Here is a 23,765-nt window from a genome sequence, read left to right as displayed (position 1 = left end):
TTGTGCAGAAATGCTCTGGGCATGTCACTCCCCTCCTCAAAAATCTCCAGTGGCTGCCTGTCAACCTACGCATCAAGCAAAAACTCCTCAGTCTTGGCTTCAAGGCTGTCCATCCCCTTGCCCCCTCCTACCTCGCCTCCCTTCTCTCCTTCTCTGGCCCAGCCCTCACCCTCCGCTCCTCTGCCGCCACTAGCCTCCTCACTGGGCCTCGTTCTCGCCCGTCCCACCGTCGACCCCCGGCCCACGTCCTCCCCCGGGCCCGGAATGCCCTCCCTCCGCACATTCGCCAAGCTCTCTTCCTCCCTTCAAAGCCCTACTGAGAGCTCACCTCCTCCAAGAGGCCTTCCCAAACTGAGCCCCCTTCTTCCTCTCCTCCTCCCCACCGCCCCGGCCCTACCTCCTTCCCCTCCCCACAGCACCTGTATATATGTTTGTACAGATTTATGACTCTTACTTGTACATATTTGCTATTCTATTTATTTTGTTAATGATGTCCATTTGTTAGTGAAGCAGTGTGGCTCAGTGGAAAGAGCACAGGCTTTGGAGTCAGAGGTCATGGGTTCATTCATTCATTCAATCGTATTGAGCGCTTACTGTGTGCAGAGCACTGTACTAAGCACTTGGGAAGTACAAGTTGGCAACATAGAGAGATGGTCCCTACCCAACAGCGGGCTCGCAGTCTAGAGGACCGTTCAAATCCCAACTCCGCTGCTTGTTAGCTGTGTGACTTTGGGCAAGTCACTTCACTTCTCTGTGCCTCAGGTCCCTCATCTGTTAAACGGGGATGAAGACTGTGTGCCCCACGCAGGACAACCTGATCACCTTGTATCCCCCCAGTGCTTAGAACAGTGCTTTGCACATAGTAAGCGCTTAACAAATACCATCATCATCATCATCATCATCATCATCATTTAGCTTTAATTCTATTTGTTCTGATGACTTGACACCTGTCCACATGTTCTGTTTTGTTGTCTGTCTCCCCCTTCTAGACTGTTGGGTAGGGACCGTCTCTATATGTTGCCACATTGTACTTCCCAAGTGCTTAGTACAGTGCTCTGCATACAGTAACTTCTCAATAAATACGATTGAATGAATGAGTAAATGAATATGAGCCTGTTGTTGGGTAGGGACCATCTCTATATGTTGCCAACTTGTGTCTCCCCCTTCTAGAATATGAGCCTGTTGTTGGGTAGGGACCGTCTCTATATGTTGCCACCTTGTAAGAATAATAATAATGATGGCATTTATTAAGCGCTTACTATGTGCAAAGCACCGTTCTAAGCGCTGGGGAGGTTACAAGGTGATCAGGTTATCCCACGGGGGGCTCACAGTCTTAATCCCCATTTTCCAGGTGAGGGAACTGAGGCCCGGAGAAGTGAAGCGACTTGCCCAAAGTCCCGCAGCTGACAATTAGTGGAGCCGGGATTTGAGCCCATGACTCTGACTCCAAAGCCTGGGCTCTCCACCGAGCCATGCTGCTTCTTGTACGTCCAGCGCTTAGAACAGTGCTATGCACATAGTAAGCGCTTAACAAATACCATCATTATTATTCCCAAGCGCTTAGTCCAGTGCTCTGCACACAGTAAACCCAGACTGAGCCCCCTCCTTCCTCTCCTCCCCCCCCATCCTTACCTCCTTCTCTTCCCCACAGCACCTGCAAATATGTTTGTACGGATTTATTACTCTATTTATTTATTTATTTATTTTACTTGTACATATTTATTCTATTTATTTTATTTTGTTAATATGCTTTGTTTTTTCTCTGTCTCCCCCTTCTAGACTGTGAGCCCACTGTCAGGTAGGGACCGTCTCTAGATGTTGCCAATTTGTACCTCCCAAGCGCTTAGTCTAGTGCTCTGCACACAGTAAGCGCTCAATAAATATGATTGAATGAATGAATGAAAGAGCTCAATAAATACGATTGAATGAATGAATGCTCTGCCAGCCTGGGCTGGGGGCCTGAGTCTTCCTGGACTTCCTGACGGTCACTCAGGGGAACACTCACGCTCACACTTCCCCACACCCTGCCTCGCCCGCAGTTTTGGGGATGAGGCCAAGGACCCTCCCTCTCCCGCAGTTTTGAAGATGAGGCCAAGGAAGAGGCCGCATGCCTTTCGCACAATTAACTGGGCTGAGCAGCAGGGGCCTGGCTCAGAGGGCGGAGATGAAGAGAGGCCTCCTGAAAGGGGAGATTATACAGTTGTACAGAGCAAAGCAGGGCCCTCGCTGCTGGGGGAGGGAACTGGGGGGGCTGTATTCCGGCATTCCTGCTGAAATGCTTCCCTCCAATCCCTCTGCTCTCAGCTCTCAGGCTGCAATCCTCAGTTCCTGACGAGAGACACCTCCCATCCCGTGCCTTCCTGAGCCCCAAATAGTGCAGGCTCAATAGGGAAAAGGTTTGGCCAACTGCAGGCTGCGTTGCTGCTGACTCAGCCGCAGTAGTCATCTGAGAAATCAAGTGACTTGGCCAAGGTCACACAGCAGACAAGAAGTAGAGCGGGATTAAAACCCAGGTCCTCCTAACTCCTAGGCCCCTGCTCTATAGAGAAGCAGCTTGGCTCAATGGAAAGAGCACAGACTGGAGAGCCAGAGGTCATCGGTTCTAATCCCATCTCCGCCACTTAGCTGTGTGACCTTGGGCAAGTCACTTCACTTCTCTGGGCCTCAGTTCCCTCATCTGGAAAATGGGAATGACGACTGTGAGCCCCTGGTGGGACAACCTGATTACCTTGTATCTCCCCCAGCGCTTAGAACAGTGCTTGGCACATAGTAAGCGCTTAACAAATACCAACATTATTATTATCATCCAATTTTACTATTCTACTTATTGCGTTAGCTTTAATTCTATTTGTTCTGACGACTTGACACCTGTCCACGTGTGTTGTTTTGTTGTCTGTCTCCCCCCTTCTAGACAGTGAGCCCATTGTTGGGTAGGGACTGTCTCTGTATGTTGCTGACTTGTACTTCCCAAGTGCTTAGTACAGTGCTCTGCACACAGTAAATGTTCAATAAATACGATTGAATCAATGAATGAATCTGACTGGATCATCGAACCTGACAAGTCGGTCAATCAATGGTATTTATTGAGCACTTACTTCCCAAGTGCTTAATACAGTGCTCTGCACAAAGTAAGCGCTCAATAAATATGATCGAATCAATGAATGACTCCGACTGTATCATCAAACCTGACAAGTGAGCCCACTGTTGGGTAGGGACCATCTCTATATGTTGCCAACTTGTACTTCCCAAGCACTTAGTACAGTGCTCTGCACACAGTAAGCACTCAATCAATACGATTGAATGAATGAATGAATGAACAAGTCGGTCAATCAATGGTATTTGTTGAGCACTTACTACATGCAGAGCACTGTACGAAACCGCTTGGGAGAGTACAAAACAACAGAGTTAAAAGACACGTTCCCTGCCCACAACGAGCTAACAATCTAAGGTAAAGATGATCTAACAGAAGCAGCGTGGCTCGGTGGAAAGAGCACCGGCTTTGGAGTCAGAGGTCATGGGTTCAAATCCCGGCTCTGCCCATTGTCAGCTGTGTGACTTTGGGCAAGTCACTTCACTTCTCTGTGCCTCAGTTCCCTCATCTGGAAAATGGGGATGAAGACTGTGAGCCCCCTGTGGGACAACCTGATCACCTTGTAACGTCTCCAGCTCTTAGAACAGTGCTCTGCACATAGTAAGTGCTTAATAAATGCCATTATTATTATTTTTATTAACAGGAGATAGTGAACTCCCTTCTCCCCTAGGATTCTGCAGTCTGCCCCTGAAGCCCCTTCTCCGCACTTACATAAATGTTCCCATTGTTGCAGCCACTTGGGTCCATAGAGAGACAAGTTCATATTTTGCTGTGTATGAAGGCAGTTCAGTCAGTCAAGCACATTTACTGAACACTTACTGTGTGCAGAGCGCTGTAATAGATGATACAACAACAGACACGTTCCCTGCCCACAGTGAACATATAATGAATCTAGAGGGGGGGAGAGGCGTTAATATAAATAAATTACAGATATGAGCATTAGTGCTGTGGGGCTGGGAGGGAGGATGAATGAAGGGAGCAAGTCAGGGTGGTGCAGAAGGGGGAGAAGAGGAAAGGAGGATTTAGTCAGGGAAGGCTTCTTAATAATAATAATAATAATAATAATAATGGCATTTATTAAGTGCTTACTATGTGCCAAGCACTGTTCTAAGCACTGGGGAGGTTACAAGGTGATCAGGTTGTCCCATGGGAGGCTCACAGTCTTCACCCCCATTTTACAGATAAGGTCACTGAGGCTCAGAGAAGTTAAGTGACTTGCCCAAAGTCACACAGCTGACAGTTGGCGGAGCTGGGGTTTGAACCCATGACCTCCGGCTCCAAAGCCCGGGCTCTTTCCATTGAGCGATGCTGCTTCTCTGAAGGAGATGTGCCTTCAGTAAGGTTTACTATTCTTCTTATTATTATTTGAAGAGCGGGAGAGTCAATGTCTGTCTAATAGGAGGAGGGAGATCGTTCCAGGACAGAAGCAGGATGTAGGAGAGGGGTCAGCAGCGAGATAGACGAAGCTGAGGTACAGTGAGAAGGGTAGAATTAGAAGAGTGAAGTATCTGGGATGTAGTAGGAGCGTAGTGATGTGAGGAAGAGGAGGTGGATGGGTGATCATTGGAGTTTCTTGAGGAGTGGGGAAACATGGCCTGAACATTTTGAAAAAAAATGATCCGGGCAGCGGAGTGAAGTGTGAGCCCGCTGTTGGGTAGGGACCGTCTCTATATGTTGCCAACTTGTACTTCCCAAGCGCTTAGTACAGTGCTCTGCACACACTAACTGCTCAATAAATACGAATGAATGAATGGGGGAGAGGCAGGAGTTAGAGAAGTCAGCAAGGAGGCTGGTACAGTAATCGAGGTGGGATAAGATACAAATATGGCTCCAAATACATATTCAGTTGAAAGCCAATTTAATTATGGGCAAGCTAATTTGGGAAAATCACAAAACCAGAAACCAGGAAGCTCCATTCTGAGCACTGATCAGTGTAACACTCTATTTAAAAATTCATCTTTTCATACCCTTGCTGTTCTCGGGCTTATGTTTTCCTTCCTGCTCTAACTGTATCTGTGTCTGCTTGTTTTTCCATTAGATTGTAAATGTTTTGAGAGCAGGGATCGTGCCATCTACTGTTAAAGTACTGAAAACTGCTCTTAACTGGTTCCCTAAAAATGGTGTTAAAAGTGCACAAAACAAGGTTTAGAGGAAATTGTGTAAAGTTCACTGCTGTGTTCCATACTGACCCAAACAATATGAATATGTTTTCCCAAAATGATACGATTATTACTACTATTCATTAACTTTCAATAATAATAATAGTGGCATTTATTAACCGCTTACTATGTGCAAAGCACTGTTCTAAGCACTGGGGAGGTTACAAGGTGATCAGGTTGTCCCTCAGGGGGCCCACAGTCTTAATCCCCATTTTACAGATGAGGGAACTGAGGCACAGAGAAGTTAAATGACTTGCCCAAAGTCACACAGCTGACAAGTGGCAGAGTACAGTGCTCCACACCCAGTAAGCACTCAATAAATACAATTGAATAAAAGAATTAACTTTCAGTGCTCTGCACCCAGTAAGCGCTCAATAAATACGGTTGAATGAAAGAATTAGCTTTCAGTGCTCTGCACCCAGTAAGTGCTCAATAAATACAATTGAATGAAAGAATTAACTTTCATGATAGATGATGAATCTAAACAATTAAGTTTTACAATCTGTTGACATTTTCTTTAATTGCCCTCGCCAACATTTTGCATCCTCAAGTGAGTCCAGATACTTCAGAATATCCACCCAGATTTAAGCCCTCCTGATGCTCATCACTTCCAGCCCCCGATCGCTCAAAGGTGACACGAGGGAGGTGGCCTAGAGGAAAGGGCAGGGAGGACTGGACATCAGGAGACCTGGGTTCAAGGCTCAGTATCACCACTAGCCCGCCGGGTGATCTTGAACAAGTCACTTAACTCCTCTGTGCCTCAGTCTCCTGAGCTGTAAAATGGGAATAGCATAACTGTTCTCCCTCTTATACCAGGTGCTTTGTAGGGGACAATGGCTTTGTGCAATCGGATTATTATCTGATGGCTGCTTTACTGGCCATCTATACCTGTTGCTTCGCAACAGAGTGCTACCGCATTTTTATTTGAGGTAGCCTTACTGCATCTAGCTTTGATCTTGTTGGTGCTTTATGGTGACCTCCAGGAGATGGAGAGCACCATACGGCCCAGACTGGAGCACTATCCCAGAGTTCCAGAGAGCATTATACAGGATAGCACTAAGAGAAGAGGGAATAATAATCATAATAATATTAATGATGGCATTTGTTAAGCGCTTACTATGTGCAAAGTACCATTCTAAGCGCTGGGGAGGATATGAGGTGATCAGATTGTCCCACGTGGGGCTCCCCTTCTAGACTGTGAGCCCACTGTTGGGTAGGGACCGTCTCTATGTGTTGCCAACTTGTACTTCCCAAGTGCTTAGTACAGTGCTCTGCACACAGTAAGTGCTCAATAAATACGATTGATTGATTGATTCATCCCCATTTTACAGACGAGGTAACTGAGGTTGTACTTTCCTAAATGTCTGTCAGTATTCTGCCAAACAGTTGGTGCTCAATAAATACAAACAAATGGATTCTGTGAACCACACGATAGGCAGGCATCCGGAGAAAGCAGCAAGAATCTCCTGTGAAGTGGTCAACAGGAGCGCTTAGTACAGTGCTCTGCACACAGTAAGCGCTCAATAAATACGATTGAATGAATGAATGAACAGAAGATCATGCGCTTTTTCTCTCTTTTTCTCTCTGCTGCCATAAATCCGGGTGAAGTAATTTCGGTTACTGGGGAGGGACCGTCTCTATATGTTGCCGATTTGTACTTCCCAAGTGCTCAGTACAGTGCTCTGCATGCAGTAAGCGCTGAATAAATACGCTTGAATGACTGATGATGGTCAGGATGATGGTGAGGTGGAGGGTGTGGATGAGACTGTTGACAGGAGCCCAAAATCTTTGCTGTACCAGACTGGGGAAGGCAACAGAAATGCTCAGAACTGGCATTTCTTTCTTCAGACAGAAAGGTGATCCTGGTGATGCAGCCCCCTCCCTTCCACCAGCTGACTCCACTCCCTGCAGGTCCAACTAGCCGGGGGGAGGTGGGAACAGGGAGCTGGAAAATCCAGGCCACTTGCAGAGCCCACCCATTCCTGCTGCCCCAGAATGCAGCCTTCACCATCACCAATTCTCCCCTCTGAGGCCCGTGGAGATGGAGGAGTCTAATTGAGAGAATCATCTAGCCCAGTAGTTGGGAGCCACTTTCATCAGTCTTAGTGGGCAACTCCAGAGGCTGCCGGGAAGTGACTCTGGTTGTGTGTAGCTCCCCTTTGATGCCTGTTATTTTCCCGCACAGGTATATGATGGTCCACACACGACGTCTGAGCTCCTCTCCCACAGCTGTGGCCAGCAGCCTCCTGACCCCATCACCTCCTCCGGCAACACAGTGGTGGTGCGATTTCAGTCGGGCCAGTCCACGCAGCGCCGGGGTTTCTGGGCGCGCTTCACCGAAGGCAAGTTTGGCACCAAGGTCCTTGCTGCCCTTCCAGATCTTCTGTCCAGTCCCACGGATCCCTCCTTTTTTTCCCCTGGGGAATGGGAGAATTTGATCTGCAATGGGAATCTGAGCCAACCTGGGTCTCCAAGGCCACCCAAGAGGCCACCACCCTCTGTGTTCCTCCCAAATTGTCCCTCTGCTGGGTATTCAGGATAACTAGGATAGATCCAGGAAGGGTCTTGGGGTTTCATTTGGGTTTCACTGTCTGCAAAGTCGAACAAATCCTGCCCAGAGGCAGAATGTTCAGTGAGCTGGGTGCAGGAGCCCAGGAGGGTAGGGAAATGGCTAAATTACGATCACTTACAATGGTGCATCTGTCTCCCTGGCAGCCGAGCCTCTGTGAGTGGGAGGGACTGCTCCCGGGCCAGGTTTGCCCAAAGAAACAGCCCTAAGTGGGACATTACTGATTCTTGGGCACTTTCATGTGCAGATTGTACTGTCCCCCCGACTTCTCAGGACCCCAGGGAGAAAGAGTTCCCTTCCCCTTGCTCCAAGTCCTCAGGGGAACCAGAGAGAGCACTCAGGCCAAAATACCAGGACTCTGTAACAGTTGGAAAGTGGAAAGAGCTCACAGAAAGCAGGAAGCTGTCCTGGCACCCCAAATTCAGACCCTAGGCTATGAAGAGAAGAGGAGTGTTCTGATGGACCAGTGGTCATGGTTAGAGAAATTGAGCTGGGCCACCTCATCCAAACCAGAATCCTCAGGGCCACCAAACTTGTCCAATTTGCAGCCCCCTCTCCCCTCTCCTGCTTGGTGGCAGGGTCACAGCCAGACTTCCCTGGGATGGGGTGTTTTTTCTGCCACATTTCCCATTAGGTCTGTCATTCAGTTACAGTTACAGATTACAGATTACAGATTACAGTTACAGATTAGTTGTCTGTGGGATTCAATTATTCTCTGAGGAAGGCCAATCTCATATGTGTCAGATTTGCATAATTAGTCCATCAGCTGATAGTCCAGGGAAGCTGTTGAGATTGAGTGCTTACCATGTGCGTGCAGATCACTGCACTAACTAATAATGATAATAATTGTGGTATTTGTTAAGCGCTGGGGTGGACACAGCCCCTGTCCCACATGGGGCTCATGGTCTCGATCCCCATTTTACAGATGAGGTCATTGAGGCCCAGAGAAGTGAAGTGACTTACCCAAGGTCACAGAGCAGACAAGCGGCGGAGCTGGCATTAGAACCCGTGACCTTCTGATTCTCAGGCTCCTGCTGTAATCCACTATGACAAGTGCTTGGGGGAGTGTAATATAACACATTTAGTAGATAAAAGTACCCTGCCCATAAGGAGCTTACAATCTAGAAGGAGAGACAGACGTTAGAATAAAGTGTAGGTATGTACATAAGTGTCGTGGGGCAGAGGGTGAATAATAATAATAAGAATATTTATTAAGCGCTTACTATGTGCAAAGCACTGTTCTAAGCACCGGGGAGGTTACAAGGTGATCAGGTTGTCCCATGGGGGACTCACAGTCTTCATCCCCATTTTACAGATGAGGTAACCGAGGCCCAGAGAAGTTAAGTGACTTGCCCAAAGTCACACAGCTGGCAATTGGCAGAGCTGGGAACCCATGACCTCTGTAAGGGTGAGACAGAAGGGAGTGGGAGTAGGAGAAATGAGGGCTTATTTGGGGAAGGCTTCTTAGAGAGGATGTTGTTTTAATAAGGTTCTGAAGTTGGGGAGAGTTTCTGTCAGATTCAAAAGGGGAGAGAATTTCAGGGCAGAAGCAGGTTGTGGGCAAAGGGTTGGTAGGAGATAGATTGAGGTATGGTGAGTAGGTTTGCCTTGGAGTGAAGTAAGCATTTTGGGTGGTAGAAGGAAATCAGGAGGTAAGATAGGAAGAAACAAGGTGACACAGTGTTTTAAAGTCACTGTTAAAGAGTTTGGTTCTTTTGATGAGGAGGTGGATGATGAGGAAACACGGACTGAATGCTTTTTTGGAAAAATGATCCTGGCAGTAAAGTGAAGTATGGACCGGAGTGGGGAGAGACAGGAGACAGGGAGGTCAGCCAGGAGGCTGATGCCAGTAATCAAAGTGGGCTAGAATCAGCATAGTATCAGTTTGGATGGGGAAGAAAGCTTGGATTTTCGCAATGTTGTGAAGGTAGAACCGACAGGATTTGGTGCAGATTAAATATATGGGTTGAATGAGAGAGATAAATTGAGAATTATGGAAAGGTGATGGGCTTGTGAGACAGGGAGATTGGTGATGCTGTCTACAGTGAAAGTCAGAAGGAGGATAGGGTCTGGGTGGGAAGATGAGGAGCTCTGTTTTGGACGTGTTTAGTTTGAGATGCTAGCAGGTAGAGATGTTTTGAAGGCAGGGGGAAATATGAACTTGCAGAGAAGGAGAAAGATAAGGGCTTGAGATATTGATTTGGGAATCATCAGCTCAGAGAAGATAATTGGAGCCTCCCAAGGCTCCCAAGCAAATGAGTTCTCCACGAGAGTGGGTGGATGGAGAATAGAAGGGGACCCAAAACTGAACTTTTAGGGACACCCGCAATTAGGGGGTGGGAGGCAGAGGAGGAGTCCACAAAAAAAACTGAGAACAAATGGCCAGAGAGATATGAGGGATACCAGGAAAGGATACGCCTTTGAAGCCAAGGTGATATAATTTTTCCAGAAGGAGGTAGTCTGTAATATTGAAGGTATCTTAGAGGTCAAGGAGGATTAGGATGGGGTAAAGGCCATTAGATTTGGCAAGACGGAGATCACTGGTGACCTAAAAGAAGGCAATTTTGGTGGAGTGAAGTGGGTGGAAGCCAGAGTGGAGGGGCGTCAAGGAGAGAATTGGAGAAGGGGAAATAGAGGCAGCAGTTGTAAAGAACTCCCTCATGGAGTTTGGAGTGGAACGGTAGGAGGGAGATGGGGGAATAATTGGAGGGAGCTGTGGGGTCAAAGGAGGTATTTTTTTTAGGATGGGGGTTACATAAGTATCTTTAATAGCAGGGGGGAAGAAGTCATTGGTGAGTAATAATATAATGATAATGGTACTTGTTAAATACTTATTATGTGCCAAGCACTCTTCTAACTGCTGGAGTGGATACAAGAAGCAGCGTGGCTCAGTGGAAAGAGCCCAGGCTTTGGAGTCAGAGGTCATGGGTTCAAACCCCGGCTCCACCACTTGTCAGCTGTGTGACTTTGGGCAAGTCACTTCACTTCTCTGGGCCTCAGTTACCGCATCTGGAAAATGGTGATTAAGACTGTGAGCTCCCCGTGGGACAACTTGATCACCTTGTAACCTCCCTAGCGCTTAGAACAGTGCTTTGCATATAGTAAGTACTTAATAAATGCCATTATTATTATTATTAGGTAGGATCCAGTCCCTGTCCCACATTGGGCTCACTTTCTGAATCCCCATTTTTTTACAGATGAGATAACTGAGGCACAGAGAAGTTAAATGATGATGATGGCATTTGTTAAGTGCTTTCTATGTGCCAACCAATGTTCTTAGCGCTGGGATAGATACGAGCTTATCAGGTTGTCCCACGTGGGGCTCACAGTCATAATCCCCATTTTACAGGGGCGGTAACTGAGGCCCAGAGGAGTTAAGTGACTTGCCCAAAGTCACACAGCTGACAAGTGGTGGAGGCGGGATTAGAACCCACAATCTCTGCCCCCCAAGCCCGTGCTCTTTCCACTAAGCCACAGTGCTTCTCCCTTCTACATGTGGTGGAGCTAGGATGAGATGTCGATTCTTCTGATTTTCAGGGCTCTGCTCCATTCATTCAGTCGTATTTATTGGGCGCTTACTGTGTGCAGAGCACTGGACTAAGCGCTTGGGAAGTACATTCCACTAGGCCGCACTGATTTTCTTAACACTGACGATGGTGGTCAGAGAGGGAAGAAAGGAGGGCGAGTATTTGGATGAGGTGTGAAGGAACGGAGTCCGAAGCGCAGGTGGAAAGGTTAGATTTTGAAAGGAGGCAAGAGATAGCTTCTCGAGCTACCGCTGAGGAAGATGCAAGAGTCGAAGAAGAGTCAGGAGGAAGGAGGAACTAGAGAGAAGCAGGTGAGGTTTTAGGGAGATCCAACCTGATGGTTTCAGTTTGATCAATAATCAGTCAATCAGTCGAATTTATTTAGAGAAGCATATTTAGAGAAGCAGAGTGGCTCAGTGGAAAAAAGCCCGGGCTTTGGAGTCAGAGGTCATGGGTTCGAATCCCGGCTCCTCCAGTTGTCAGCTGGGTGACTTTGGGCAAGTCACTTCACTTCTCTGGGCCTCAGTTCCCTCATCTGGAAAATGGTGATTAAGACTAGCCCCGACGTGGGACAACCTGATCACCTTGTAACCTCCCCAGCTCTTAGAACAGTGCTTTGAACATAGTAAGCCCATAATAAATGCCATTATTATTATTATTATTATTGTAACTTCCCCAGCACCTAGAACAGTGCTTTTTACATAGTAGGCGCTTAATAAATGCCATTATTATTATTATTATTATTATCATTATTATTTATTGAGCACTTACTATGTGCAGAACACTGTACTAAGAACTTGGGAAAGCACAATATAAGAAAATTGGTAGACATGTTCCCTCCTCACAATGTGCTTTCAGCCTAGAGGGGGATACAGATGCTAATGTAAATAGATATATTACAAATTTGTACCAAAATGCTGTCAAATTGTAATAATAATAATGGTGGCATTTGTTAAGCGCTTACTATGTGCAAAGCACTGTTCTAAGTGCTGGGGGGGGATACAAGGTGATCAAGTTGTCCCACGTGGGGCTCACAGTCTTAATCCCCATTTTACAGATGAGGTAGCCAAGGCACAGAGAAGTTAAGTGACTTGCCCAAAGGCACACAGCAGACGTGGCGGAGCCGGGATTCGAACCCAAGACCTCTGACTCCAAAGCCCGTGCTCTTTCCACTGAGCCACGCTGCTTCTCTGATAAAGATGAGGAGGAGGAAGAGAAGAAGAAGGAACTGGAAAAGAGAATTGTACTTCCCAAGCGCTTAGTACAGTGCTCTGCACCCAGTAAGCGCTCAATAAAAGCGATCGGATGAATGAATGCTGGGCTGAGGGAGAGGTGAATAATGTTGTAAATCCAAATGCGAGGGTGACGCAGAAGGGAGTGGGAGAAAAAGAATTGAGGGCTCAGTCAGGGAATGGCTTTTGGAGGAGCTGTGCTTTCAATAAGGCTGTGACGGGGGGTAGAGTGATGGTCTTTTGGACGGGAACAGGGAGGATCTTCCAAGCCAGAAGTTCCAGACTGGGTCGCAGGTGAGGGGTTAGTGGGGAGACAGACAAGATCAAGAAATTAAGATTAAAATTAAGATCGAGAAATTAAAGCGCATGGCCAACTCCTCGGGGGGTAGAGATGGGGCCATAAAGCAATGCTGGGGAAGGGCAAATTGAGAAGGGAGTTAAACATTTGACGGCAAACGTCAAAGGGCATGGGAGTCAATAAGGATGGAGAAATAATGTTCCTGGGCAGAGGAGAGCTGTTTCATTATCCTCTTACTCATTGCCACATATTCCCAGCTTAAAATCAATTTCAGTTGTGACAGTGGCCACCCCTTCCCTTCTCCAATTCCCCCAGGACTTCACTGTTTCATTATCCTCTTATTCATTGCCACACATTCCCTGTTTTAAGTCAATTTCAGTTGTGACAGCTGTCACCCCTCCCCTTCTCCAATTTCCCCAGGACTTTACTGTTTCATTATCCGCTTACTCAATGCCACATATTCCCTGTTTGAAGTCAATTTCAGTTGTGACAGTGGTCACCCCTTCTCTTCTCCAGTTCTCTGAGAGCTTTTCTTTACTGTTGTAAGAGGCTTTTGGATTCCCAAGCACTTAGTACAGTGCTCTGCACACAGTAAGAGCTCAATAAATACGATTGATTGATTGATTGATTGATTGGAGCTTTCCTCCCTGCCCGGCTCTGACTGTCAGCAAGGATGGATTAACAGAGGGGCCTTAGACGGGGTGGGACGGCCCTGGAGTTGATCCGCCCCCCGACCCCCTCCTCTGAGAGCCCCCTGCTCTCTCTCTCTCCGAGGCAGGGCGTGCTTGATACCCATTTTTAATTTCTCCACTTGGTGAATGTGGAGGGTGGCTGATGAAGAAACATGGTGGGGAGAAGCAGCTTGGCTCAGTGGAAAGAGCCCGGGCTTTGGAGTCAGAGGGCAGAGGTTCAAATCCTGGCTCCACCAACTGTCAGCTGGATGACTTCTCCCCCTTCTAGACTGTGAGCCCACTGTTGGGTAGGGACTGTCTCTATGTGTTGCCAACTTGTACTTCCCAAGCGCTTAGTACAGTGCTTTGCACACAGTAAGTGCTCAATAAATACGATTGAATGAATGAATGAATGAATGACTTTGGGCAAGTCACTTCACTTCTCTGGGCCTCAGTAACCTCATCTGGAAAATGGGGATGAAGACTGTGAGCCCCCCGTGGGGCAACCTGATCACCTTGTAACCTCCCCAGTGCTTAGAACAGTGCTTTGCACATAGTAAGTGCTTAACAAATACCACCATTATTATTATTAACCAAATAAATAGAATGGTAAATATGTACAAGTAAAATAGAGTAATAAATTTGTGCAAATATATACAAGTGCTTTGGGGAGGGAAAGGAGGTAGGGCGAGGGGATGGGGAGGAGGAGAGGAAAAATGGGGCTCAGTGTGGGAAGGCCTCCTGGAGGAGGTGAGCTCTCAGTAGGGTTTTGAAGGAAGGAAGAGAGCTAGCTTGGTGGATGTGCGGAGGGAGGGCATTCCAGGCTGGGGAAGGACGTGGGCCGGGGGTCGACGGCGGGACAGGCGAGAACGAGGCCCAGTGAGGAGATTAGTGGCAGAGGAGCGGAGGGTGTGGGCTGGGCCTGAGAAGGAGAGAAGGGAGGTGAGGTAGGAGGGGGCGAGGGGATGGACAGCCTTGAAGCCAAGAGGGAGGAATTTTTGCTCGATGTGTAGTTTGACAGGCAGCCACTGGAGATTTTTGAGGAGGGGAGTGACATGCCCAGAGCGTTTCTGTACAAAGATAATCTGAGCATTCATTCATTCAATTGTATTTATTGAGCGCTTACTGTGTGCAGAGCCCTGTACTAAGCGCTTGGGAAGTACAAGTCGACAACATATAGAGACGGTCCCTACCCGACAATGGGCTCACAGTCTAGAAGGGGGAGACAGACCACAAAGCAAAACATGTGGACAGGTGTCAAGTCATCAGAGCAAATAGAATTAAAGCTAAATGCACCTCATTAACAAAATAAATAGAATAGTAAATATGTACAAGTAAAATAAAATGAAATACTCATTCACTCATTCATTCATTCAGTCTAGAAGGGGGAGACAGACAACAAAACAAAACATAGTAACAAAATAAAATAAATAAAATAACTACGTACAAGTAAAATAGAGTAATGAATATGCACAAACATATATACATATATACAGGTGCTGTGGGGAGGGGAAGGCGGTAAGGCGGAGGGGATGGGGAGGGGAAGGAGGGGGAGGAAGGGGAGAGGAAGGAGGGGACTCAGTCTATTTGCTTAAAAAAAACTTACTACATAAGAAATGTACAATTTCAGCATATTTACTGAGCACTTACTGTGTGCAGAACACTACTAAGTGTTTAGAAGAGAACAATGTAACAGACACATTCCCTTCCCACAACGAGCTTACAGTCTAGAGGGGGAGACGGATGTAATATAAATAAATAAAATTACAGATATGTACATATGTGCTGTGTGGCTGGGAGGAAGGATGAATAAACGAAGAGAGTCAAGGTGAAGCAGAGGAAGTGGGAGAAGAGGAAAGGAGGGCTTAGGGAAGACCAAGACACGAGAAGAAGCGTGGCTTAGTGGAAAGAGCACGGGTTTGGGAGCCAGAGGTCGTGGGTTCTAATCCCGCTCCGTCGCTTATCAGCTGGGCGACTTTGGGCAAGTCACTTAACTTCTCTGAGCCTCAGTTCCCTCATCTGGAAAATGGGGATTAAGACTGCGAGCCCCATGTGGGACTACCTGATTACCTCGTATCTATCCCAGCGCTTCGAACGGAAATCAGCACATAGGAAGCGCTTAAATACTGTCATTGTTATTATTAAGACATTATGGGGGAGATGTGGCTTCACTTAGGCTTTGAAGGAGGAGAGTATAAGTGTCTGTCGGATAAGAGGGAGGGCATTTCAGGCCAGAGGCTGGATTTGGGTCAACGGTGAGACAGATGAGATCGAGACACACTGAGTAGATTGGCATTAGCTTGTACTTCCCAAGAGCTTAGTACAGTGCTCTGCACATAGTAAGCGCTCAATAAATACGATTGATTGATTGATTGATTAGTAAAGTAGGAGGGGGCAAAGTGATGGAGAGGCTCTGGCTGCAGCACGGAGAGGGAGGGGGGCACAGAGAAGACAGCATGACGATTATCTCTCATGTCACACAGGAAACAGCATGGCTCAGTGGAAAGAGCCCGGGTTTTGGAGTCAGAGGTCTTGGGTTCTAATCCCTACTCTGCCAATTGTCGGCTGTGTGACTTTGAGCAAGTCACTTCACTTCTCTGGGCCTCAGTTCCCTCATCTGGAAAATGGGGATTAAGACTGTGAGCCCCCCATGGGACAACCTGATCACCTTGGAACCTCCCCAGTGCTTAGAACAGTGCTTTGCACATAGTAAGCGCCTAATAAATGCCATTATTATTATTATTATTATTATTGTTATTATTATTATTATTCTCTGGGCCTCAGTTCCCTTATCTGGAAAATGGGGATTAAGACTGTGAGCCCCACGTGGGACAACCTGATCACCTTGTATCCCCCCAGTGCTTAGAACAGTGCTTTGCACGTAGTAAGCGCTTAACAAATGCCATCATTATTATTATAGGCGCCCCCCCCCCCCCCGCCCCGTCCCAAAGCCGAATAGACCCAGGGACCAGGGGGGCCTTAATCCAACTCCGCATATGCAATCGTTCAGTCTCCCCGTTCTACACTATGAGCCTGTTGTTGAGTAGGGACCGTCTCTATATGTTGCCGACTGGTACTTCCCAAGTGCTTAGTACAGTGCTCTGCACACAGTAAGCGCTCAATAAATACAATTGAATGAATGAATTTATTAAGAGCTAACAGTGTGCAGAGCACTGTACCAAGCACTTGGAAAACACAATTCGGCAACAAATAGAGACAATCCCTACCCGACAACGGGCTCACAGTGTAGAAGAGGGAGGCAGACAACAAAACAAACCAAGTAGACAGGCGTCAGTACCATCAAAAGAAGCAGCATGGCTCAGTGGAAAGAGCCCGGGCTTTGGAGTCCGGGGTCATGGGTTCGAATCCTGGCTCTGCCAATTGTCAGCCGTGTGACTTTGGGCAAGTCATTTCTCTGGGCCTCAGTTCCCTCATCTGGAAAATGGGGATGAAGACTATGAGCCCCCCGTGGGACAACCTGATCTCCTTGTAACCTCCCCAGCGCTTAGAACAGTGCTTTGCACATAGTAAACGCTTAATAAATGCCATCATTAATTAATTAATCAAAATAGATAAATAGAATTATAGCTATATACGCATATACATACGGGTTATGGCAAATGTATGTATGTTTGGAGTCAGAGGCCGTGGGTTCAAATCCCAGCTCCACCACTTGTCAGCTGTGTGACTTCGGGCAAGTCACTTCACTTCTCTAGGCCTCAGTTCCCTCATCTGTAAAATGGGGATGAAGACTGTGAGCCCCTCGTGGGACAACCTGATTACCTTGTATATACCCCAGCGCTTAGAACAGTGCTTTGCACATAGTAAATGCTTAACAAATACTAACATTATTATTATTGTTCCCCAGCATGTGGTAGCACCATAATCACAGACTCTAACGGGGCGATCACCTCTCCAACGTTTCCTGCCGAGTATCTGAACAATCAGAACTGCAGCTGGATGGTTCAAGCCCAACATCCCTGTAAGTAGAAATATCCCCAGGAGAATTTCTGGGTGATGTGTCCTGTCTGGGGGACCTAAAAGACCTTCCTCCTTTTCATTCTCTGAAAGCCCCGCCTGCTGCCGGGCCCAAAGGGTCCCCGGGTCAGCCAGAGCCAGTTTTATCCGTTAGGTTTAATTGCTGGGCTCAGGGGAAGGTGCGATTAAGACTGTGAGCCCCACGAGGGACAACCTGATCACCTCGTAACCTCCTCGGTGCTTAGAACAGTGCTTTGCACATAGTAAGCGCTTAGTAAATGCCATTATTATTATTATTAAGGGCTAAGGGAATAAAAGCCCATCTCACTGAAAACAGAAACACAGGGTGGAGTGGAGAAAGGCTGCCCCGAATAGAGTTTCTGATTCACCCATTTATTCATTCATTTCATTCATTCAATCGTATTTATTGAGCGCTTACTATGCAGTGTGCAGAGCACTGTACTAAGCGCTTGTTAAGTACAAGTCGGCAACATATCGAGACGGTCCCTACCCAACAGCGTGATTGAGCACTGAGCTAAGCCCATGGGAGAATTCAATAGAATTGGTAGATGCGATCCACGTCCCCAGGGAGTTTCCACACTGCTGGAGGAGGCAGACATTTAAAAAAAAAAACACAGGTAGGGGGAAGCAATTCATTCATTCGATCGCATTTATCGAGCACTTCCTGTGCACACTGTACTAAGCGCTTGGGAAGTCCAAGTCGGCAACATATAGAGACGGTCCCTACCCAACAACGGACTCACAGTCTAGAATATAAGAAATGTACCTAAGTTAACGGGGGTGGGTTAGGTGACAGAAGTGTCCTCAGAACACAATCTCCCTCTGGCCCAACCAGTGATGACAACACAACCACCCTCCCTGTCTCACAAGCCTTGTAACTTGAATCTTCTCTCCTTCAACACACGTAGTCACCAAGTGGGTCAGTTTTATCTTCACATTTTTAGAATCCGCCCCCTCCTCTCCATCCAAACTGCCACCACACTGGGCCAAGTGCGAAGCGGTGTGGCTCAGTGGAAAGAGCCCGGGCTTCAGAGTCAGAGGTCAGGGGTCAGAGGTCAGCTCCATGACTTTGGGCACGTTGCTTGACTTCTCTATGCCTCAGTTCCCTCATCTGGAAAATGGGGATGAAGGCTGTGAGCCCCCCGTGTGACAACCTGATCAGCTTGTAACCTCCCTAGCGCTTAGAACAGTGCTAGGCACATAGTAAGCGCTTAATAAATGTCATTATTATTATTATTATTATTATTATTATTATGCTCATGTCCCCTAAGCACTTAGGTACTTGTCCAACTGCACCAAATCACCCATGTGTCCTCTATTGCTTCATCCTACCAGTCATTCATGTCAGTACTCATCTCCCCCAGGAGATTGTCAGCTCCTTGAGGGCAGGAATGGTGTCTGCTTACTCCCTGGTGAGCCCGTTGTTGGGTAGGGCCCGTCTCTATATGTTGCCAACTTGTACTTCCCAAGCGCTCTGCACACAGTAAGTGCTCAATAAATACGATTGAATGAATGAATCGCTTAGCACTTACTGCTGAATAAATATCACTGATGGTTGGGCAGGATACAGAAATTTTGTATTCCCCCAAGCCCCGTGCTTCCCTCCGTAGGAGGAAGCGTGCGTGTGTGGGGGTAGCCTATGGCTGACGTTTGCCTCAAGGGACAGCCACCCTTCTCTGCCTCTCAGCGTTCCTAGGTGACCAGGTGTCTGATTCAAATCCACCCCAAGGCCAGGGATCAGGGCTAAGCCATCACTTGGGACTTGGCGGGGAGGCCCGGTCAGTTCGTCCCACACACCGGGGAATTCAGTTGTGGGCGATCCCTAGCCATCATCAGCTGCTCTGCATTCCCACCCCATCTCTGTTCTAGTCAATCACATCTCCCTGTCGTTTACTGCCTTTGACTTGGAGGGTAGCGCCAACTGCTCCCGGAACTTCGTTGAAGTTTTGGATGGAGCCAGTGACGACGCTCCTGTTCAAGGTACTCTGCGCTTCGACGGTTTCCTTGGGAGTTTTGGCTCAGGGGTGCCTGACTTTTCATTTTCCAGTCATCGACCTGCGGCTCCTCGCAGGTCTGGGGACAGTGACGCTAAGAAAGAGCTTAGCATTTGAGGTGGAAGGTTCTTCCAAGTGTGTCTTGTGCCCGTCGAACGCTGTCCGTGCCGGCCGTGGCTGGAAAATGCCCTTCCTGGGGACCTGGGGGCGGAGGGGGTACTTTGACCTGTGGGAAGCGAGCTCAGGGCCTGGAAACCAGAAACAGCGTGGCTCAGTGGAAAGAGCCCGGGCTTTGGAGTCAGAGGTCACGGGTTCAGCCAGTTGTCAGCTGTGTGACTTTGGACAAGTCACTTCACTTCTCTGGGCCTCAGTTCCCTCATCTGGAAAATGGAGATTAAGACTGTGAGCCCCCCATGGGACAACCTGATCGCCTTGTAACCTCCCCAGTGCTTAGAACAGTGCTTGGCACATAGTAAGTGCTTAATAAATGCCATTATTATTATTATTATTAAATGTGTGAACTACTGGATCGCTTTCGGACACACTCTGAGGGTCGGTCGCATTATGAGCCCATGGCCCTGACCCCTCCATCAGAACATCACAGCGGATGAGTTCGGCACCAGGCTTCGTTGGCCTTGACTGTGAGGTGAGGTCCTGCCTTACGTCTCTGGCCACGATACCTATTTTCCTCGTCTTTTTGTTGGGAGTCTAGGACGCTACTGCGGCTCCACTCTACCAGCCCCGATCACTTCTTTCAGCAACTCACTGGTCATCAGGTTCATCTCTAATTCCATCCTCACATCGAACAGCTTCCGCGCAGTTTACGAGGCTTCATCTTCAGGTGAGACCTCCTGCCTGGCAGGCTGCTGGTCCGTCAGGTGAGCAGAGAAGCTGGAGGGGGTCCTCAAGAATCCTGGCCATTTTACTTTGGAGGTGCGGGAGTTAATGGTATGCCCTCCCTGGTGACCCCGTTTTCCCTGCCAGCCACAGTACAGAGGCGGCACCTTTCGGGGTAGGGAGCTAATCTCAGACCCAGGGACCACATGCTAATTTGGCAGCGAGATCAAGCGCTGAACCGCAACTTGTGGAATTTGCCTTCCAGCTCATCTCAGCGTGGCTCAGTGGAAAGAGCCCGGGCTTTGGAATCAGAGGTCACGGGTTCAAATCCCGGCTCCACCACTCGTCAGCTGCGTGACTTGGGGCAAGTCACTTCACTTCCCCGGGTCTCAGTTCCCTCATCCGGAAAATGGGGATTAAGACTGTGAGCCCCATGTGGGACAACCTGATCACCTTGTAACCTCCCCTGCACTTAGAACAGTGCTTTGCACATAGTAAGCGCTTAATAACTGCCATCATTATTATTATTATTATCTACTAGGCCATGCTGGTTTCCTTTGCATGGAGAATCCGAGAGGCAAGATATGTGGGTAGAAGAGGCTCTTCCCCACTCCAGGCCGCGCACCATATCGTCCCCCAGCTGAAAGAGAGAGTCAGGCTGGATGACCTGTTCTCATCCTTTATTGATTTGCTCTTTCCCTCTCTTTCCACCCCCAAGCCTGCGGAGGAGCATTCCACATGGACGAAGGAGTCATCAACAGCCCCGGCTATCCCGACACTTATCCGAGCAACACAGAATGTGTCTGGACCATCCTCAGCTCCCCCGGAAACCAGTTCCAGCTATCGTTCACGTAAACCTGGGCCCAACGGGGCTGGGGGACGTGGGGAAAGAGCCTTGGGAGAAAGAGACGCGGGAAGGGGAGTTGCAGTAATGGTGCATTCGGGCCCAGGACGTTGATGCAGAGAGTACCGTGGTGTCCTAGGAAACCTGCAGGCAGTTTCCTTCCTCAATGACCAGCTGCATTACAAAAAAAACTGGCATCCTTTGGGTGGGAGGCTGAGCAGAAATCATCCCTCTTGGCAGATGGATAAGAAGACTACGAGGGACCATTCATTCATTCATTCAACCGTATTTATTGAGTGCTTACAGTGTGCAAAGCACTGTACTAAGCGCTTGGGAAGTACAAGTCGGCAACATATAGAGACAGTCCCTACCCAACAATGGGCTCACAGTCTAGAAGGGGGAGACAGACAACAAAACAAAACATAAACAAAATAAAATAAATAGAATAAATATATACAAGTAAAATAAATAAATAAATAAATATGTATAATCATATATACATCTAGCTGGAGAGAGGCTGCCCTACTGAAGGGGCTCAGGGTCCCAGTGAGGAGCAATCAGGGAACCCCCATGGGCGGGGGAACAAGCTTCATCCCAACGGGGCAGGGTTATTAGGGTATCCACACTTGGAAGAAATGGCAAACCCCAACTCTTTAAGGCCCTTCTCTACCATGGGAAGGGTTCGGTGCCATCCCACTTCAACTCTGAGGGTTAATTCTTCTCTCCCAAATCACATCTTCCCCAAGAGCTATTTTACCTCCTCCTACTGTTGAATGCCGGATCAGGGATTATGGCCCAGGCTCCCTTACTAGTCAGAGTCGGAAACCAGCACCAAACAATTTTGCTGAGTATTTTCCTTGAGAGAAGTTATTCTCTCCTAGATTTCCAGTTGGTGGTTTTGGCTCTCTTCTTTCCTGAACTCCTTCCTGCCCTCACTTATATTTTTCCTGTTTCCGTTCTTTCCTCCCTCCTTCCTTCCCACCCACCTCTTTCCCTTCCATACATCCTCTCTTCCTCCCTCTTTCCCTTCCACATATTTTCCTTACTTTCTTCCCTCCTTTCTTTTCTCCTTCCCTCCTTCTCTGCCTCCGATCCCTCTGCCTCCCTCTTTCTGCTTGTGCCACGCTGAGCAATACGGGATTCCTGAGAAAGTCTCACTGTTGAGTAGAAGAGTAGCAGTAGCAATGATAATATGATTGTATTGTACTCTCCCAAGCATTTAGTACAGTGCCCTACATTCATTCAATCGTATTTACTGAGCGCTTACTGTGTGCAGAGAGAGCACAGTACTACGGCGCAGCAGGAGCACAAGACAAAAATAATAATAATAATAATAATGCCATTTATTAAGCGCTTACTATGTGCAAAGCACTGTTGTCCCTGTCTACAAGGAGCTTGCACTCCAACGGGATAGGCAGACATAAACATATCAGAACTGGAGATTGCTTAAAGCAAGTAAACTTTCCAGCGTCTTTTCAAAGTTGGCGAATCCTGTAAGTACTAGCGGCGTGAAAATTAAATAGTGCTAACAGGGAAGTGCCCTAAAAGAAGAGCGTCAAAATGGGGGTTGCTGGAACTGAGGGTGAAACAATGATGACCCGAAATTTGGGAGAGCTCCACAGTTAAGCAGGTCAGAAGTCTTCTGGGGATTTAGAGCCTCAGTGGTGGGGGAGAGTGGCCAGGATAGAGCGAGGTGGGGACCAGCGTCTCAAGTCTCATCCCACATCATGGGATGGAAGGTTGAAACAAGAGGCAGGGTCTAATCAGCTAAGGCCCTTTTGGTCGCAAGTAATAATAGTATTTATTAAGCACTTACTGGGTGCCGAGTACTGTACTAAATCTTGGGAGAGAGTTCATAGGAAGGTAAGAGAGGCCTCTAGAACAGTCCAATCTGTTAAATGCCTGGCTAAATGTCTGGTTAAACTGGCTAAATAATAATAATAATAATAATAATAATGGTATTTATTAAGCACTTACTATGTGCAAAGCACTGTTCTAAGCGATGGGGAGGTTACAAGGTGATCAGGTTGTCCCATGGGGGGCTCACAGTCTTAATCCCCATTTTACAGATGAGGAAACTGAGGCCCAGAGAAGTGAGGTGGGTTGCCCAAAGTCACACAGCTCACAATTGGTGGAGCCAGGATTCAAACCCATGAACTCTGACTCTGAAGCCCGGGCTCTTTCCTCTGAGCCACGCTAAATGTCTACAGGACCCACGCAAGAGTGGCTCCTTCTGGGGCACCCTCCAAGTCTCCTACGCCACATCCCCGGGCCTAATTTGGGCCGTAAAAGCTGCCAGAAAACCACCGGAAAATCTTTGCCAGCGCATCAGATTCTCTGGCGTGGAACAGGAGTCTCCCAAACTTGAAATTAATCCCCAATACGGGCAGAGATGGCTGGGCCCATTCTGGGGCAGCAGGAATCCCAGTCCGATTGGGATGATCCATGAGTGGAGACCCAGATTCCCCATTATCCTTCCCCTCCACCTCTGCTTTTTCATTCTGCAGGGGCTGGGACGTGCATGTGCGTGTATATAATAACAAT

The 23,765-nt window shown here is 47.8% G+C and overlaps 1 protein-coding gene across 1 annotated transcript in view; it reads left to right on the top strand.

The window, feature by feature from the left end:
- Positions 1-23,765, top strand: part of CUBN (cubilin) — a 288,242-nt gene that overhangs the window by 175,451 nt on the left and 89,026 nt on the right. The window contains 5 exon segments of the mRNA XM_038755639.1: positions 7,436-7,592; positions 17,416-17,529; positions 19,416-19,526; positions 20,253-20,381; positions 21,096-21,228. Of these exon segments, the coding sequence (XP_038611567.1) occupies positions 7,436-7,592; positions 17,416-17,529; positions 19,416-19,526; positions 20,253-20,381; positions 21,096-21,228 (644 nt within the window).

Source organism: Tachyglossus aculeatus, chromosome 13 (assembly GCF_015852505.1).
Source record: "Tachyglossus aculeatus isolate mTacAcu1 chromosome 13, mTacAcu1.pri, whole genome shotgun sequence".
NCBI lineage: Eukaryota > Metazoa > Chordata > Mammalia > Monotremata > Tachyglossidae > Tachyglossus > Tachyglossus aculeatus.
Note: the sequence above shows the minus strand (reverse complement) of the source record. Positions and strands in the feature narration are given on the sequence as shown.